The sequence below is a fragment of the Aspergillus brunneoviolaceus genome (genome assembly GCF_003184695.1).
Source record: "Aspergillus brunneoviolaceus CBS 621.78 unplaced genomic scaffold BO95scaffold_56, whole genome shotgun sequence".
NCBI lineage: Eukaryota > Fungi > Ascomycota > Eurotiomycetes > Eurotiales > Aspergillaceae > Aspergillus > Aspergillus brunneoviolaceus.
Window position 1 is genome coordinate 47,639 of NW_020290786.1, and position 18,126 is coordinate 65,764.

At 52.5% G+C, this 18,126-nt stretch overlaps 7 protein-coding genes across 7 annotated transcripts; 2 read left to right on the plus strand and 5 right to left on the minus strand.

Annotated features, from left to right (window-relative positions):
- Positions 1 to 59: 59 nt before the first annotated feature.
- Positions 60 to 978, minus strand: BO95DRAFT_445337 (GNAT family N-acetyltransferase). The gene has a single exon (XM_025587126.1). The coding sequence runs from the start codon at positions 916 to 918 to the stop codon at positions 238 to 240; it is 681 nt and encodes a 226-aa protein (XP_025439669.1). The 5' UTR covers positions 919 to 978; the 3' UTR covers positions 60 to 237.
- A 1,074-nt stretch (positions 979 to 2,052) lies between these two features.
- On the minus strand, positions 2,053 to 2,706 carry BO95DRAFT_327392 (uncharacterized protein; the record flags this gene model as incomplete). The annotated part of the gene is made up of 1 exon (XM_025581869.1): positions 2,053 to 2,706. A coding segment is annotated over one exon (654 nt), but the record flags the coding sequence as incomplete, so codon positions are not given.
- Positions 2,707 to 5,056: 2,350 nt separating this feature from the next.
- On the minus strand, positions 5,057 to 6,390 carry BO95DRAFT_466141 (uncharacterized protein; the record flags this gene model as incomplete). The annotated part of the gene is made up of 4 exons (XM_025589186.1): positions 5,057 to 5,078; positions 5,528 to 5,824; positions 6,031 to 6,264; positions 6,329 to 6,390. The coding sequence occupies 4 exons, from the start codon at positions 6,388 to 6,390 to the stop codon at positions 5,057 to 5,059; spliced, it is 615 nt and encodes a 204-aa protein (XP_025439671.1).
- Positions 6,391 to 7,001: 611 nt separating this feature from the next.
- On the plus strand, positions 7,002 to 7,759 carry BO95DRAFT_445338 (uncharacterized protein). The gene has a single exon (XM_025587127.1). The coding sequence runs from the start codon at positions 7,033 to 7,035 to the stop codon at positions 7,633 to 7,635; it is 603 nt and encodes a 200-aa protein (XP_025439672.1). The 5' UTR covers positions 7,002 to 7,032; the 3' UTR covers positions 7,636 to 7,759.
- Positions 7,760 to 8,444: 685 nt separating this feature from the next.
- BO95DRAFT_466143 (ankyrin repeat domain-containing protein) lies at positions 8,445 to 10,072 on the plus strand (the record flags this gene model as incomplete). Its single annotated transcript, XM_025589187.1, has 3 exons — positions 8,445 to 8,657; positions 8,774 to 9,009; positions 9,064 to 10,072. 3 exons carry the CDS (start codon positions 8,445 to 8,447, stop codon positions 10,070 to 10,072), a joined length of 1,458 nt encoding a protein of 485 aa, XP_025439673.1.
- A 1,138-nt stretch (positions 10,073 to 11,210) lies between these two features.
- Positions 11,211 to 11,978, minus strand: BO95DRAFT_502289 (uncharacterized protein; the record flags this gene model as incomplete). Its single annotated transcript, XM_025591035.1, has 1 exon — positions 11,211 to 11,978. The coding sequence occupies exon 1, from the start codon at positions 11,727 to 11,729 to the stop codon at positions 11,211 to 11,213; it is 519 nt and encodes a 172-aa protein (XP_025439674.1). The 5' UTR covers positions 11,730 to 11,978.
- Positions 11,979 to 13,567: 1,589 nt separating this feature from the next.
- Positions 13,568 to 18,005, minus strand: BO95DRAFT_502295 (putative 5-oxoprolinase; the record flags this gene model as incomplete). Its single annotated transcript, XM_025591036.1, has 8 exons — positions 13,568 to 14,484; positions 14,547 to 14,748; positions 14,802 to 15,080; positions 15,145 to 15,251; positions 15,317 to 16,416; positions 16,479 to 17,640; positions 17,699 to 17,884; positions 17,963 to 18,005. The coding sequence occupies 8 exons, from the start codon at positions 18,003 to 18,005 to the stop codon at positions 13,664 to 13,666; spliced, it is 3,900 nt and encodes a 1,299-aa protein (XP_025439675.1). The 3' UTR covers positions 13,568 to 13,663.
- Between the last annotated feature and the right edge of the window lie 121 nt (positions 18,006 to 18,126).

The window sequence follows — 18,126 nt, forward strand, 5'->3', positions numbered from 1 at the left end:
GTAAAGTGTCGCAATTCTTTATAAAGGGATTTTCTCTACCAACACCTGAAAAGAAGACCACCGGAGCTAAGATTGATGCTATATTAATTCGATAGTACCTATCCATCTAGTGGCAATGTCACCATATCTAATCCAGGGTCTCCGATTCTCCCCAAACGGTTGCCACTGTCCCCGAGCCGAGATTGCCTCTAAGTCCAACAAGGAAAGAAATGGAGAAGGGCTGGACTGGACCCTTGCCTACAGTCCGCGCAAAGCCTCCAGCCTCGCCCGCTGAAGCCCCTCCCCATCGAAATTACTCGGGTCTAACCATTTCACAAAGCCCCCCTTTATCGCGGGCCACTCGCCATCCAGAATCGAGAACCAAGCGGTATCGCGGTTCCTCCCCTTGACAATCAGATGCTGTCGAAAGACCCCCTCGGCCGTGAAGCCCAACCGCACCGCCGCCCGCTTCGACGCCGCGTTCAGGTCATTGCACTTCCACTCCAGCCGTCGAAAATGAAACTGCTCAAACGCCGCCCGCACGAGCAAGTACAACGCCTCCGTCGCGGCCGTCGTGCGCTGCAGCAAGGGGGAGAAGACCACCGACCCAATCTCCACGACGCGGTTGGGCAGGTCAATGCGCATGAAGTTGAGCAGGCCGACGGCTTGGTTGCGGGTTAAGTCGACCACCGCGTAGAAGACGCTGTCGGCATGGGTGATTAGCGTGTCGAGGAACTGGGTGAAGGTGGGCTTGTCCGCGAAGGGTCCGAAGGGGAGGTAGTCCCAAAGCGAGGTGTGTTCGGGCTGGCCAATGTGGTGGTATAGATCGTCTACATGCTGCTCGGCCAGGGGTTCAACGCGCACGGAACGGCCTGCGAAGGGGGTGCGGGTCGGCCGGATGGCTGGACTGGTGTCAAGGGGGGGAGTGGATTCAGACATTTTGGAAAATGAAAGCCAGAGAATATTGTACTATGGGAGTTATGTCTAGGGAGAGTAAATTTCTTCAACTCATTTCATTAGTGAGGTTAGTAAAAGTTAGTGATTTTAGGGCCTGGTGAGTCAGAGCTGACGGCGGCTGATTCAGCAGGGCGGAATGCTTTCCGCGATCGGAGTCTCAATTTGGCCCTGACATTGACATCTTCCCTGCAACATCAACGTTCGTTGCTACAATACTATACTTCTTACGCTCGGTTGTAAAGAGCTTGATCAAGTCCAGAACTGCTAGAGCATTGTAGAATGTTATCCTTTTGACCCGTCATTCACAAACTTCTTGTTATCTCACAAAAGGCATGCTATTACTAGGCTTCAGGCAATCGAAAGGGAGAACCTATGCTCTTAGCTAGATATCATCGAATGAAATACACATGTTAACCATCTAAACTCGTAAGTCTGCTGAAGGTGTAGAACACAGAAAGCTATGGAGAAGGACAAAGTGATTGACAGCATGTCAGCTAACGTTGAGCTTCCAGCCACAGCAAAGGTGAGGACACCCAGAATCTGGCCTAAGAATCAATGCTCTATCCAACCCCGATACTCCAAACACCCAAACACTCTACTCCCACCGTAGCTGCGATGATCAACCATGCACTTGCTGAAGTTATCTTTGACAATATTCTCACAGGTGTACTTGGTCCCCTCTTGCCCGGTCGGCGCAATGGGCTTCTGCTTTGGTCCCTTGCATCCCTTCACCCAGGTGATCGTGACATGGTACTGCCAGTTCGTCATCGTGGGGCTGCCCGAGGACCATGTGAGTGGTTTGCTGTCGGATCCCATCTCGAAATCGATGGAGGGGATCTGGGTGCCGCGCCAGCAGAGAGAGGCGACAGTGTCGACGATGTGGGAGTCGAGTGGTTGGTGGAAGTCTTTGTTGGGGAGGCAGGTCTGATCGCTTATCTGAGGTGTCGGTGTGGCTGTAGCCGACTTGGTAGTGGACGAGCTTTTGGTGCCCGTAGCGGCAGTCTTTGTCGAAGTCACCAGCGTAGGATGAAGAGAAATGAAACGCCCCGGGCACCGATCTCGCCGCTGCATATGCCCCTGCGGCTGAGCAACAGGCTGAAGAATCGCCGCCAGATCCCAGAAGTCGTAGTCCATGACATATTGCCCACACAGCCACAGCCGCCATTGACCCACAGCCAGAAGGTGATTGCCCGCCTGCAGGAAATTGTTGTACTTGTCGACTTCTATCACGACTTTCCCCACGGAGGAATCATCATTGTTGGACTGCCAGAAATCCGTCGGCTCGTAACCGCGGATGATTGGGGCTTTATCTGCGGGAGCTCCCCCGGTGGGGAAGTAGAGGAATCGGTTGAACTGGGCAGCGAGCCATTTGACTCGGCGAGCGTACATATATTCCTGGGGTTGCCATTCGGGCAAGAAAGGGGTGATGATGATGAGCTGGGGGTTGTTGGTGCGATGCAGGGGGCCGGGGTTGGCGTCCGTTCCCCATAGACCTTGCAGGGGTTCGATCTGATTGTTGACCACTCCGGCAGGCCCGGTACGCCCGGTACTCAGTGCGGTGAACGTTTGCTCCATGAAAAAGTCGTCGGCTACATCGGGCTCGGTCAGGGTGCGGAAAATGGGGGACTCAAAGATGTGCGAGAGGTAGACGCCCTCTTTCGCGACGATCATCAGCACAGTGCAGCCGTGGAGGCCCTTCACGCCAAGCGCGGACTGCAGATCAGGCCAGCGATACCATTTGCCCGTCACTGGCTCGCTTTGGCTAGCCCAGTGGTCGTTCTGGGTTATAGCGTGGTTGAGTTTGGGCAGATAGTGGTTTGGGTCCACGGCGGAAAGATCCTGTAGGGCTCGCTTGCCAAAGGTATAGGTTTGATTGGATGATTCGACTCCTGTGTCCTTGCCAAGAGAGCTATACCGGCGATGGATTCTTCCCCCGTTGCCCGTAGGCAGTGCTCCTACAGTACTGGTTGGGATAGAGGCACATTCCACCGATGAGATTGACACCCACCCCCCTTCCCGGCTAAGCATGCAGCACCGCAGTTTTCCTGTGCGCAGAGGCGTCTCGTCGGAGTGGAGCTCGGAGTGTTGGTGATTGTGGTCGTCGTTGCGGTGACAGAGCATCCCGTGGTGGTGATGGTAGTAGTCCGGGTGCATGTTGTGGTTGTAAACGTCGAGCCACCGGTAGTGATAGAGGTTGGCTGGCAGAGGATCGTGACATGGTGTGCGGTTGACTGCGAGGTACACGACGATGACGAGGACGAGGACGAGCGGCTGGAGCTTTTCTTGTCATTGCCAGGTCCGTTAGTCGCCGAGGTTTTAGGGTCAGCAGGGGGCTTTTCAATGTCCAGAGCCTTCACGATGTCTTTGACACCCTTGACGTCCTTGTTCTTGATTCTTGCCACAAGGTCATCCAGTTTGTTGTCAAGACAACCGAACTTATCCAAAATCTGGCTGGTGGTGTCTCCGGCGAGGTTCAGAAGACCGTCAAACAGACCGCGCTTCTTTTGATTGCACTTTGGGAGCTTCTCGCCCATGGTCTTCGCCAGATCAGCAATATCATCCTTGATTTGCTTGACGTTGTCGATGACTTGTTTATCTGGCCGTGGCTCGGGGCTCAGTTCCCAGAATGTGATAATTGTGACGACGTTGTGAAAGCGGACGGCAATGACGGACGCGCTGGAGGTAATCATAGGGCTTGGAGGCAGGCTGGTAGTTATGGAAGGTGGCTGGGTGAGCGTTGCACCGGCAGGGCCAGTGACACTTGATGCTCTAGAGTGGGTGGTACTGATGATCCCCGTTCCATCACCTGTAATTTTAGCATGCGCAGTCCCAGTGGTCGCGCCCCCACTGGGCTTAGTACTGCTTTGCGCGGAACTGGTCCTCCCCGTTACGTCGGTGGTACTAGTGGAAGCTTGTTTAACACTAGACGTTCCACGAGAAGACTGAGGTTCGGCAGTAGAAAGCCAGGTTCCGCTGCTGTGAGTTCCACCAGTCGGCGCCGTTCCATGGTTTGAGGTCGAGGAGGTTTTGACCGCTGGCCAGATCCCGATTCCTGGCAAAGACAGAGTAAAAGGGAAAGGGAAGACGGGAAACGTAGCGGTAGACGAGGAGATCTTCGAGATATTAGGCCCACTAGTAGTCGATAGAACACCTTGAGTCGAAGTCGCAGGTCCGTTGGAGGTCTTCGAGGTTGTAGAGGTAACAGCAACGGGAACGGACGAAGTGACGCTGCCAGTCTGCGAGATGGTTGCTCCCTTTTTGACAGTGTAAGTATGTGTCACAAACGTGTGATAGGTGACGCAGGAGATGCTCGTCGCTAGGTTGGTCGTCTCGACGATGGTGGCATCAGAAAGAGATGGAGAATCGCCGACTGCAACGCCAGCAGCGACAGCGAGGCTGAAGACAGACCACAAGGTGGAGAGCTTCATGGTTTCTGTCGAGTTGGAGTTGCCATACGGTATGGAAGGAGGAAGGAGAAGTGAAGAGCATGAGAGGAGGAGAGAGAGTGGGAGATGGAGAGAACAAGAGACGAAGTGTTGAGGCCATTATAATCCTTGAGCGCCGACACTATCTCACGATACATTCACTATCACCAGTTATGGAGGGAAAGTAAGTTGATATCAAAGATGGTACAGGCAGTGAATGATGAAGTTGCTGGGGGAGTGATTGGCTGGGAGATGGATTATGCTGGCAGTTAGTTCTTCATATACGGGGTCTCCTTGACTGGGCTCTAGATAAACCGAAACTTGCCGGTTTTTCCTGTCTCTGTCGCTGTTCCTTCGACTTGAAAGTGTTGAACTTGAACATGGGGCTATATGGCAGCTCAAGCTAAAACGAGACTCTCCCACGGGAGATCTAAATTGAGCGAACAAACCCTGCTTCCCATGCTCTGGTTTTTGATACAGGCAAAAGAATTAGTTGCTTAGGCCTCTGCACGCAGACAAGGCAGATGATGATTTTGATTGAATCCCTCATCAGCAGCCTGTTTGGTTCTACTTTCTTCGGCGTTGTCAACCAGTAGACCATTTGCGTTGCTCTATGGAGTTAGCTGCCATGCTACTATGTATCTGTTGCTTAGATGGGCATGTTAGAGACTTCCTCCTATGTAAACTCCACACCTCTAGTAAAGCGCTTCGCGTAGTCTATACGAAGATTAGTATCTGTCTCGGACGAGATCTATCAGTCAAGTGACTGCCGATGGGTTGCGGTCTGTTGAATATCAAGGTCATGAAACAGTTAGACATATGCTATAGGGCAGCGAAAACATTCCGCCACGACCGTCCACCAACTACTCAACGCCCAAATAGTTATAAGACGCCACACAAGCAGCTTGCTAGTCTCTGCCTATCCAACTACATAGAAACTAAAAAGTAGTTCAAGTATAGTTCCTTAGATAAACAAACACCCGTACTGCTCTTCGCCCACTCCCACGTAGTTTCTGCTTGATAAAAAGCAAATGTGTAGATAACTTTGCAATGAGAAATATGTACTATATGATTTGCATTAGAGTGAAGACATGCATATCTTTGAATCTCCCAGCCATCCAAGCCTGTTTACAGTCAATAAATTCAGACTCAAAGGTCTTGGTGACCTCTTCCGGCCGAGCCCGATACTTTCCGAGTTTTCTGCCACCAGCAAGTCCTCAATGGATTCTGTCTCATAACCCTCCACCTCCGACATATTCGACCCGAGAAATTTTAGCTGATCGCCATTTCCACAGTTCTTACGCGTGTACCAGGCAAGCGCTAGTGGGTCGTTGGCCTCGATCATGGCGTTCACCCGGCGAGTGACCTCTTCAATAGAACCCGTGTGCTTCGCTGAAGTCGCTCCGAACCTCTGGTCAAGCGCTTGTGCGATCTTGTCCCCGGTGGGTGTCAGTTCCGATAGACTGAACGGAGGAGTTCAATCAGTGGCAGCTAGGGAACGGCGTTGAAGGCGGGGATTACCATAGATTCAGTGGCTGTGATGCACTGTTTCCTGTGAAAATAATGCGATTATGCCTACAGTCCACCCCCATGACTCGGTAGACAGATGTCAGCCGCCAGCCCCTTGTTTTTCTGGCCCAAACACAGGGCGGGGAAGGGGTCTACTTACGGTGTATCAAGCGCAAATTCCGCGACGTTGCCGGTCAGCACGACTGCTGTTGGCACGCCCAGCCTCTCCGCTGCCTCTCCTACTTTGATCTTGGCACTGATGGGCTCTGTCCCTAGTCCCTGCCTGCGGTAATGGACGGCGAGATTGGAAGGAACAAACAATTGAATCTTGGTCTTCGGGATAGCTCTGATCAGATCGTACTGGCAGTCGATCGCAGAGTGGCCGACCAAAGAGCTATAGTCGTCCAGTCAGTTCTGTGAATCGTGCAATCTTTCATCAAACAGCAAGGACATTTCACATGAGAATCTGGACATTCCGGAGAGCAGCAACCGGAGCCTTCTCATCGCAAGCCTTGGGCATTGGAGTCTGGCCGATAAAGAACCTTAACGACAGCGAACAATTCGCTCAGTCTCTGAACAGTTGCAGATCCCATCCAACCCCGATGGCCATACACTGCGATACGATTCGGCATGCTGGTTGCAGTCACGGATGGATCTTGTTGTTTGAACTATAAACAACAAGTGAATGAAGTGGATGCTGGGAGGAGACAGAGACCAGAGATGATAAAATATAAAAAAAGGGAGAAGAAGACTATTCCATATTCAAGTTCCTATCGTTCTTTACAGTTTGTTCGACTCTTTGGTGAGCATGGCGGATGATTACTACCTATATCTATACCTAGCAATACAATTATTCTGTTTGTTGGATTTGAACATTTTGCACTCGGTGGGGGTAGCCCAATCAAACGTCCACGGTACAAGCAAACACACGCAGAAAAGCACAGACAAACACGGACAAACACATATAAACAAGTAAGGTGGGGCAGGCAAAAATACCACTCAACTGCTGCCGGCCATGGTGGAGCAGCAGTCTGTACTCCGAGAACAGTCATGTGACTGTGAATCCCCCGCGTTTTCTAATGTACTCTTTGTCCATTTCGTTCCAACACATTATTCACCCAATCTCGCTCACGAAATATGGGACTCACAAGCATCAGATATCATGGAGCTACTGCCAAATGAATTGCTTACCTCTATCGGCGAATACAGTCGGGAGGGCAGATACCGCTCAAGAACCGTGCGGGCGCTGTGTCTATGCTCCAAGCGGTTCCATCATGTCTTTCAACCGCTACTTGACTCCGACATCCTTCTTACCGCGAATCCCACAACGGCCCGGGATATCGCTCTGATCATGCGACTCTGGAAGAATCCAGCGCTCGCTTGTCGCGTGCGTCGGTTGGAGGTCCTGTGGGATGGATCTGCCAGGGCAAGGCGACGCCATGGGACATTCAATGCCCAGCAGCCTGAAGCCGTAGTGTTCATCGAGCACGCTCTAACCGAGATCTTCGGCGATCAGCAACCGAGTCTCAAACGCGGGTGGAGAGTGCATCTATACAACCTAAACACAGAGGCCTGGGCGGCGATCCTCCTCGTCCGCTTGACTCGTTTGCGGACCCTGGTGCTGAACACCAGTGAAGACGAGGGATTGGTGGCAGAGATTATGCGCAGGGCTGCGCAACGACGGCGGCCCTTCCATCGAGCGCCACCCTTCCCAATCCTCCACAAAATCCAGGCTGAGGCCGCGTGGAGCAGGAACTGGAGGTAACCTGAAGCCGGTTGGCTCGAGACGTTTTGCCTTTTCCCTCAGGCCTGGATTGGCACATACCACTACCTATGCCTTGTAAAGTCAGAACCAAACACATACGACCACAGGGTGTGGAAAACAGGGCTTCCCGTCCGCTCAGCCGTACTTAAGCCACACGCCGGGAGGTTAGTAGTTGGGTGGGTGACCACCAGCGAATCCCTTCTGTTGTATGTTTTTGGCGGTTTTGTGTGTTCTCTTTTTCGTCTGACTGCTTTTGTTCTTTCTTTTTGTTTTTTTTTATGTCTTGCCTTTGCGTCAGTGTATAAGCCGCATGGATAATATCCTTAACATGTTCAAAGACGGTGCAGTCAGCTGGGGGTGGAGGCGTTCACGTCGATGCCAAGAAAATGTCAGAAGCCTAAATGTATAAATTGGCCGGCAGATACAGTACACCTCTTCTCACCTCTCTAATCACGCCGGGGGACAACTGTAAGTCAAGCACTGATCTGAAGAATGAAGCAACAGCCAGGAGCGGCAATAACTGCGTTGATGTCTGCGACAGGTACTTATTAATAAGTATGGATAGAGCAATGCGCAGGGATTATCGATCTTTATCTTCACCCAGCGCCATTCATAGAGAGACCCTCGCATGGGTCTGGCGGTAGTTGGGGTATGACCGAGGCAAGGCATTCAAGACTGAGAACCGAGTTTCCTGATCTCACCCAGTGGTGCATATAGACATCCATCCGGGCGCACATAGGGTCAGCAGGTCATTCTTACTAATCAGTTTCTTACATCCCCTCTGTGGCAGCTCTATCAAAGTAGCAAGCATGTCCAGGTGTTCGAGCCACATAATCCCTGTTGAGCAATGGTGGCATTGCAAGATCCCTGTCAACGTGCATAGGCGGCTATGCTACACGACCCCAACTCAGCCACCCTGCTACTTAGCATGGTCCAGGCCAACCCAGGCCTTCCTGCCCGAGATCATCGCTAGGAAACTTCCCCGACGATGGCGAGCGCACAACCGCCTGACAGGCGCACAAGTGCAAGAAACATTGAAACTTGCTTTAGTTGAGTGGAACGAGCTTATATATGTTATCGATGCACTGGATGAATGTTCTGACCTTTATGTGCGACGTCAACTCCTTGCCTGGGTCAGGACACCCTGAAGCCCAACGGCCGTATTAAGGGTAGATTCCTCGCAACAGCCCGTCACGGCGACCATTTTGGCAAATTCTCCCCTGGAAATGTGACTTGCTTGGAGATCGAAGCGAGCAGAGGCGATGTGGAAAGCTTTCTCGATGGAAACGTAACATATTTGCCAGAGTTCCTTCAGGGGAAGCCCGAGCTCTGGAAGTATATTCGACACCAGATCATTGAATCCGCGGGAGGGATGTGAGTAGCAAGGTCCCTGGCCAGTTCCGGAAGACAGTAATTAACAATCTCCAGATCCCTACTGGTCCGCCTCTACTATACCCTGCTTCTCGACGAAAAGAACTTAAAGGGCGTCCGAGCGCTGGGACAGAAGCTGCATTCCAAGTCGGGAGTTTACGATCACGCATACGGTGAGACGATGAAGAGGATCGAGCAACAGAGCGCCGTCTCCCAGGATCTCGCCAAGAGAGCTTTAGCATGGATTGCATTCTCTGCACGACCACTCTCTGCTGTGGAGCTACAGGACGCTATAGCAGTGGAAATTGGTGCACCCGAGCTCGACGAAACCAATGTAACTGGTATTGACGATATAGCTTCCGTCTGCTGTGGGCTAGTCGTGGCGGACAAACACGCCAACACCACTCGGATGGTACATCTCACGGCCCAGGAGTATCTGAATCGGACCTGGCAGACTTGGTTTCCGGACATGCATGAATACTTGACCAATACATGTCTTACGTACGCATCGTTTGAGGATTTTGACGAGCGGCGACAAGCAGTGCCGCGACCAGAGTACCCTTTCTATTCGTACGCAGCTCACGAGCTAAGGACCCATCTGCGTCACAGCTTGGGCAAATATTCGCTTCTCATGACATTCCTCGAGAATGACTTGAAGGTTTCTCGGTGCATGTGTGAGATGTTTGGTCTGGAAGCGGGGCTCAAATCCCCTGGAATTCATCTCGTAGCGCTGCTCGGTCTGGAAGATCATGTTCCCAAGTTCATCTTTCGTCCTGGGACCAAGTGGGCGGACGCTCGGGCGGACGCTCGAGACCACCTTGGCCGTACACCTCTAATATGGGCTGCTGCGCAAGGCAACAGCAGCGTGGTCAGTACCTTGCTTGGTATCCAAGCCGATATCAATGCCGAGACACTCGAGGGTTTCACACCACTGTTCTATGCAGCAGCATATGGTCATGCCGAAATGGTTACCATGCTGATCAACTGGGGCGTGTACATCCATTCTCAGACACGCAGTAAGGAAACTGCACTTTTCGCTGCTGCCAGAGGCGGGGCCGGGGTTTAACTCGGTCCCGAGTCGCTGTTTACTATGGGAGACCATGCCCTGGTCGCAAAAGTGTTACTCGACGCAGGGTCCGACGTGAACCACCAGAACATATGCCAGAAGACCCCTTTGTACACTGCAGCAGCAAATGGCAATATCAAGGTTGTTGAGCTACTCCTTGGCCGGCAAGCTTGCGCACGGGGCATCCAAAAGCCGGATAAAGATCCTTTGACCGTTGCAGCACGGAAGGGGCATGTCGCAATCACTCGACTCCTATTGAAACACGGCGCATATGCTCCCCGCCTGGTCATGGATTCAAATGTCTCGCCGCACTTCTGGGGGCTGTCTTGCTTGGCTGCATCTGGCTCGGACGAAGAACAAGAGGCCTTTGCGGCCATGCTGCAGGACGCCGGGAGTCCTGAATTCTGCGATGAGTTTCAACGCCTTCCATTGCACTGGGCCGCCGCGCGAGGCGATGCATCTCTTGTGCGACGCATTCTGCAGGCGGGCTGCAGCCCCAATCCCCGAGACATATTCGGTCGAACGCCCTTGTTTTCTGGTGTCAGCTTCAACAAGGTCGAGGTGGTTAAATTGCTGCTCGACCATCCCGACATCGAAATCCGGATTGAGGACACGTTGGGATCCACACCACTTCAAGAGTACTACAGAAGACAGAAATATAAAAGCAATTCATACCTTATGCAGAATGCAAGTGCTTCTCCACCTTGGGCAGAGGTCACCGAACTTATGAAAGGCAAGCTGGGCATGGGGCACGAGGATCCCTTACCAAGCATTGAGGGCCTGTTCTTTGCTCGTTGCGAATTGGCGCAACAACCCTTCTCTCCACATTGCGATGTTTGTTTGGATGTTAAAACCGTGGGGCGTAATCAGAGGTGCCATGACTGCGGCCTGACATCCAGAACAGACGGTGGTACTGGGTTGAAGACTGTGATTTACTGTGGGAGCTGCATTCACGGGATAAAAGACTGCCCACTCTGTCACAAGCCCTTTGAGCTTTTGGCTCCGTAGTGGCAAGGAAGTTAATGTCATGAATCATGTCACCTTCCTCTACTTGTTCATCCTATTCTACGGAGTGAGTGACCGCGTTATATGGTAGATATAAGCTTCTTCCTTGATTCCCCCTTCCAACCTCGTCCGATCACAGCTCGCTACCCATTGTCCGAGACCCTTTCACTAAACAAGTCACCGTAGTAGCAGGGTAAACGCTCGGCTCCGCGGTCAAGCGCAAGTGACCCTCCCAGGTCCCTCCATGGGTCATCGTACAGCAACCACGGACGGCGCCGGCGGCACTCAGGGCGGTGGCACACTTCTCGACAGCGGCCAAGATCGTCTTTTTCTCCGCGGTGGTCTCGCAGTTCGAGCCGGAGGTCGTGGCCTCGTAAGCGTAGCCCTCGACACAGCTTTCTTCGAAGTCGACGCCGTAGGTGACCGTGCACGAGTAGGCGGTGGACTTGGCCTTAATGATCGCCGCAATGTACTGATAGATATTGACGCCAGCCTCGGCGGCTAGAACGAGGGTTGAGACCTCGCCGACCACCGTCGCGTACGCCACAGCAGTGGCAATCCTCGTGCGCTTGGCGAGCTCCCCATTCTGCGCGTAAAGACTCACGTAGTCGGCACTGACCGTGTCAAAGGTGACGGTCAGATTGGACCCCATCCCACTCGGTGGACTCCGGGATGTAAGTTACGTGAGTCCCGTTGTAGCCCGCAAGGCAACGCCCAGCAAGGTCAAATGCGAGCAGACCAGAAAGAACTTGGCGGGAGAGGACCATTCTCCGGTTCGGTACCGGATAACAGCAGCACAAAGATCAAGGATAACAGTGAGAAAGATGATATACCCGTCGGCAAGCATGGTTGAGGCTGCGATGTGGCGGAGAAAAGGAGAGCTGCGACTTGAAAGGATTCAATGGGTTGTGTGGGAATCAAGGCGATGGGAGCTCCTGGTGAATGACTGGCCTTTTATATCTTTTCTGCCGCCCCTTGAAAGCCACTAGACCCGAAGCGAGGCAGTTGTTGTGACCTTTCTCCAGCCATCGTGCTCCACGCTCAGACCTCCTGCACCGTATCGATTTCGCGGTCAGAGGTAGTTATCACAGAAGGAACTCCCGTTGCGGCTTTGCTGTGGGTCCTCGTGGGAAACTATCGATCGACTTGGCAATGTCAAACTTATCTGGGCATCGGTCGGGACTCGGAAGGTGTCCGAGATACTGAGTCTATATGCAGTTAATGGGAATGGTGTGGAGAACCTCGCCCAGATACGTATCGTGTCTCTCCGTATGGTACTCACTGTAACGCATGGATATATAGGTCCAGATCTCGTGCTGGTCGAATCGTCAGGTCACCTCTGACAGACCATTGCCTTCTGTGTGATGGCTCTCTGGATTTGACTTAGAGGGACCACTTCATGCTATGCACAATAACATCACCTGGTGGCGTGTAAAGATAAATCCGCGGCAACCGTGGTGGAGGAAATCTCTGTTGCCATTGATATACGTAACGTGCGCCTAAAGTGGGGCCGGATAGGCCTTAAGCTTATTCCCCCTTGGTCTGCGTACGGATCATTCCCCGACCAATCGTAGTTGAAGGGGGGGAATATCAAGACACAACTTGGTCTTCTACGAGCGAACTCGGACACACTCAGAGTCTCAAAGTTGACAAGACAGGCCACGCTCGGCCTCATCGACTAGGATAGTGGGTGCAGGTTGAATTGCTTCAACCATTCTGACCCTGAGTCTTTCGTTCCTGGTTGCCAACGACAGACGATTGGGAATGCGACAGGACCTTCTGCGGCATTTTATGGACTTGAACCAGGACGGCTTGAATCATTCGAGGCCGAAGTGCCACTGAGCCGTTGCCGGAAGAGGCATTGGTGCGAGGAATGCGGCCCGGAGCCTCCTGTGGGCATTCGGAGAGATTATTCCTCGACAGGGCTCTACAGAGGTAACTCAATACAGGCTTATTTCGGTCCGCGGTGAAAATATGAGCCCCACTCGAAGGGCCCTAGGTAACACTGAATCACTTAGTACCGGACGATGTTGTGAGATGCTGACCATATACGTATCCAGACCTGCAGAGTATCACCTATGTTCAAAGGTTTGGTCACCGAAAGCGTTCAATGGCGCTCTGATCTGGCCACCTTTCTGCCCTGTCTTCTTGTTCCATAGACACAACATAGTTTACAATCTACGATCCAAGAGGAGATTATCACACCACTAGCGCGTTACAGTTTGACAAAACTTAGTTTGTAATTCTTTTATTCCAGGCCGAACTACGCTGATATGTCACATTCAAGCAACTCTCATGAGGAGAAGAAATTCCTATGTCATATTTGCGACAGGGTCAAAGCTTCATGGCGAAGACTTCACGTTCGAAGTCCTCCCCAAAAGTCCATGACTCATCAGTCGAATTTCATTGCATCTAGAGCGTGCACAATCAAGGAGGCTCTCATGTCTTCATGTCTGGTGAGGCGCGGCTACTGCTCCCTAGTATAGAGTTGGCGTCAATTGGATGATATCTTCTAAGAAGCACCATCTCAAGATAGACCTAGATTTGACAAGCCTGAATTTCTCTTACTATGGTGTATTCACAGTCTCAAACTTGTTCCGCCAGATTCCGATGTGCAGCCACACTGCCATTAGCCACGGGTATGAATGCGGGCATGATTATCGAGTCGTCCCTTCCTGTGCTGACCACCTTTTCAGGGGATCCATAGCCACCACCACCAGGGGTCTCGATCATGAACCGATCGCCCGGTTGAACCAGGACCGAGCTCTTCCCCCCGACATTGACCCGGCGACCAGCCTTCGTGATCCAGGTATTCTTCCCCCGCTGGCCATCCTCTCCGCCTGCCATCCCGTAGGGTGCGAAGCTCCGTCGTTCCGAGAGTATCGACACCGACATGGGGAGCCTTAACTCAAGCTCCCGGATCACTCCATCGCCACCGGGATATTTGCCCGCCCCACCGCTGCCGTGACGAAGACTGAACTGTCGCAGAAGCACCGGGTATCGCCGTTCGAGCGACTCCGGGTCGGTGATCCGCGTGTTGGTCATGTTGGTGTGGACGCCTCCGGTTCCGGCCCAGCTGGGGCCGGCACCGCTGCCCCCGGCGATGGTCTCGTAGTATCCGAACCCATTCTCGCCGTCGTTGCCGAAGGTCAGGTTGTTCATGCATCCTTGGCTTGCGGCACACACACGGAAGCTCTTGAAGATGACGTCCACGATGCGCTGCGACGTCAGCACATTGCCGGCGCAGACGGCCGCTTCCGGGTTGGGACACAGGAGCGAGCCCTCCGGGATGACAATCTTGACGGGCTTGATACAGCCGTGGTTGAGCGGGATATCCGAGTTGACCATGCAGCGCAGGGCAAAAATGACCGCAGAATTGCAAATTGCGATGGGAGCATTCCAGTTTCCTGCCACCCACTGGGTTAGAGCTTGATGTTCAAACGAGAGGAAGGTCGATGAATGTTCTTACCGTATACTTCTGGACCAGTGCCGGTGAAGTCAAAGATCGCAGACCCATCGGTAGGGTTGATTGTCACTTTCAGTTTGATCGGGGTGCCGTCGTCCATATAGTCCACTGCAGAAATGTCGTCTGCACCGCGCTCATGCGCGAGACGCTTCAGCAGAGTGCGTACGGCCATCTCGGCCGCATCTTGGATTGCACCCATGTAGACCTATTGTTGGTGAGCTAACTTATTTCTATTCTTGCGCGGTAGTTGGCACGTACCTGAACGACCGGGAAAGAATACTCTTCGATGAGCCGTTGCATGAGACGAGCGCCGCAGTGGTTCGCGGCGACTTGGGCCTTGAGATCAGTGACATTGTCCTGGAACCGTCGGGACCCGCTACTGCATGGGTAACGTGCCGGCTCCACGCATAGAACGTGATAGAGCTCATCTTCATCGAAATGACCCGCACGAACCAGGAGATGTGAGTTGAAGATAGCACCTTCTTCTGCGAGTAGCTTTGACATTGGTGGCATCGAGCCGGGGAGTATTCCACCAACCTATAGCGAGAGGAATGTTAGTGAGTGTTCATCTTGAGTAATTTTGAATGGAAAAGACACTCACATCAGCATGATGGCCGCGCGAAGCGGCCCAAAATATTATGTTCTTCCCAGCAGCGTCAAAGACTGGACTAATTACCGTTAGATCGGGGAGATGAACACCCCCATAGGCTTTGCTGATAGTTAGTAGGAAGCTTTGACATTGGCATTTGACTGCGAAGGGCTGGAAGACCTACCTGGAGTATTGGAAAGTAGCACATCCCCATCTTGCAACTTTCCCTGCCACTCAGCAATCTGCGACCGTACGGCAAAGGCCATACTTCCAATCATGGCTGGTACATGAGGGGCGTTGGCGACCAAATCCCCTTTCGGTGTGAAGATTGCACAGGTGAAATCTAGTCGCTCCTTGATGTTCGCGCTGGTGCTGACGTTCTGCAGCACGCGGCCCATTTGTTCAGCCACTCCCATGAACCGATGGCGGAAGATAGAAAGCTGAATTGGGTCGATGGTTTCCGAACTAGTCGACTTGGGGTTCGTTGACTCGATATCAAGAATCAAGAGGTCTTGAGCGACGGTCGCCTTTGCATCTGGACTGACAACGATAGTCTGCGTTTTGTCGATTATCATCGCGGGTCCTTGGATTTGACTTCCCATAACAAGAGTATCAAGCTTAAAGACAGGGGCGTCAACCCAACCCAGCGAGCTGAAATACGTGGAGGCCCTCGAGCGCGGGGTGGCCTCCATTGTAGCAGATGTAGAATGTGAGAGAGACTTGGCTTGGAGACGCGAGGAGCTTTCCTGGAAAACACTGCACCCAATTGCGCGGACACGGATGGTGTCCACATACACGACACGGTTCACAGGAGTGAATCCAAATTGCTGATGATGTGCCTTGACAAATGCTTCTTTCGCGTCACTAGTGGGGCTATCCCAGGGTATCATGATGGAGGTTTCACTGCCATCGTATCTCATGTTCAAGAACCGGCAAGCTTGGACATTGTTGAATGGCTCCATCGTCTTGCTACGTCGGGCAGTCTCGACGAGGTTGTCCAGGGAATCATTGAGAGCTTCAATAGTGGACTCATCAAACGCCATCGTGCAGACTCGCTCTTCTTCATGCACTACATCTGCTAGACCAATCCCATAGGCAGACAAGATGGAGGAATATTTGTGGATGAGCACACGTCGGATACCGAGATCGCTAGCAATGGCACAAGCGTGTTGGCCACCCGCGCCGCCAAAGGAGGCGAGATGGTGTTTGGCAACATCGTGGCCCTTGTCCAGGGTCAAGCTCCGAATCGGCCCACACATTGCCGAATTGGCGACTTGGAGGAAGCTTTTTAGAAGGAACTTGTTAGCAGGACGAGTACAATAAAATACACTTGTGCTATCACTCACCCATCTGCAACTTCGGCCCATGTAAGTGACATTCCGGTCTCCTCGTTCATGATCTGGGTCAGCTCCTTAAATTTGTGGAGAACGATGTCTCTGTCTAATGGCTCGTTTTCGTTCGGACCGAAGACTGATGGGAATTCTTCAGGAATCAACCGACCGAGCGCGAGGTTCGCATCCGTCACTGTCAAGGGACCACCTTTGCGGTAGCAAGCAGGACCAGGATTGGAAGAGGCGCTCTCCGGTCCTACCGACATGAGTCCATCCTTCCAGCTCAAGATACTCCCACCGCCCGCGGCAATTGTATTAACATTGAGCTGTGGAGCATGAATGGTGATCCCCGCCGTCGTGGTCTCGAATATATGATCCAGCTGGCCGTCATATCGACTCACGTCAGTGCTGGTTCCTCCCATATCGAAACCAATCACCGGATTCCGAGTTTCGGAATCGAAGCAGGTCCGCGCATAGCCAATCACACCTCCTGCTGGCCCCGACAGAATGGAATGAAGCCCCGAGAGACTAGAGGAAGGCACTAGACCTCCATCGGACTGCATAAATTCCAGTCGTGTGCGACATTCTTCAATGTTGGGGAAGCTTTGTGAGAATTGTTGGAGGTATCGTTTGATGCTAGGAGTCAGGTATGCGTCAACAACCGTGGAATTACCGCGGGGGATGAGCTTCGGCCTTGCAGATGTCTCGTGTGAGAGCGATACATTGTCGAATCCAATCTCGAGCGCTAGATCTCGGATCTGAAGCTCGTGCCTCGGAAAACTGTACGAATGCATCAGACACACTGCCAGGGAGCGGAACCCTTCGTCGTAGATTGTCTGGAGATCAAGTCTCGTGCTAGGCAGATCTAGGGGCTGGAGCACGTGGATCATCTCCCCGGACTTTCCCATGACCTGGTCCACGGGCTCAGGGGATGACAGATGTATCCTTCGGAGATCCGAGTCGCTGCAAGCCTGCACAGTCACTCGCTCTCTGACTTCGAAGGCGCTTGAATATAAAGGTAGCGGCCGTCGGATGGTCAAGTCAAACATATGTGGCCGGCTTTGCGTACCGATTTGAAGAACATCCTTGAAGCCTTCAGTTATCAATAGGGCTGTCTGCTCGCCTTTCCTCTCGAGTAGGGCATTTGTTGCAACCGTGGTGCCCATTCGAATCCATTCTGTTGCCAAAGGCGCTTAGTACTACCACCAAACGAGAGAGAGAAACCAAAACCGTACCGACGTCCTTCAGGTCGAGCTCTGTTCCTCGCGGAATAGAGCACTTGTAGTATTTCTCGAGGACGCGACGGATTGCCTCGGTCGGCGCATCCGCATAGTTCTTCGGATCCACCGACAGGATTTTGGCGACAATATCCTCCCCACCCTCGACTTTGCAAATACAATCCGTAAAGGTCCCGCCTCGATCTATTCATCATGGTCGAAATCAGCAATGGGGACTCCTCAATTGATAATCCTGACCTGGAGCACTCGCTCGAGACTCACCAATTGAGATGCGCAGTGGCTTCGTGTCTGTGCTTGTGGGCATTGCGATTAGAGGGGTGATGCGTATGACTCGGGCTTGAATGATGGAATGCGGAGCAAATATGTTGTCTCGTTCTTGGTGGTGAAAGGCTATATACCCCAATCGTCCCAACCCTATCATCACG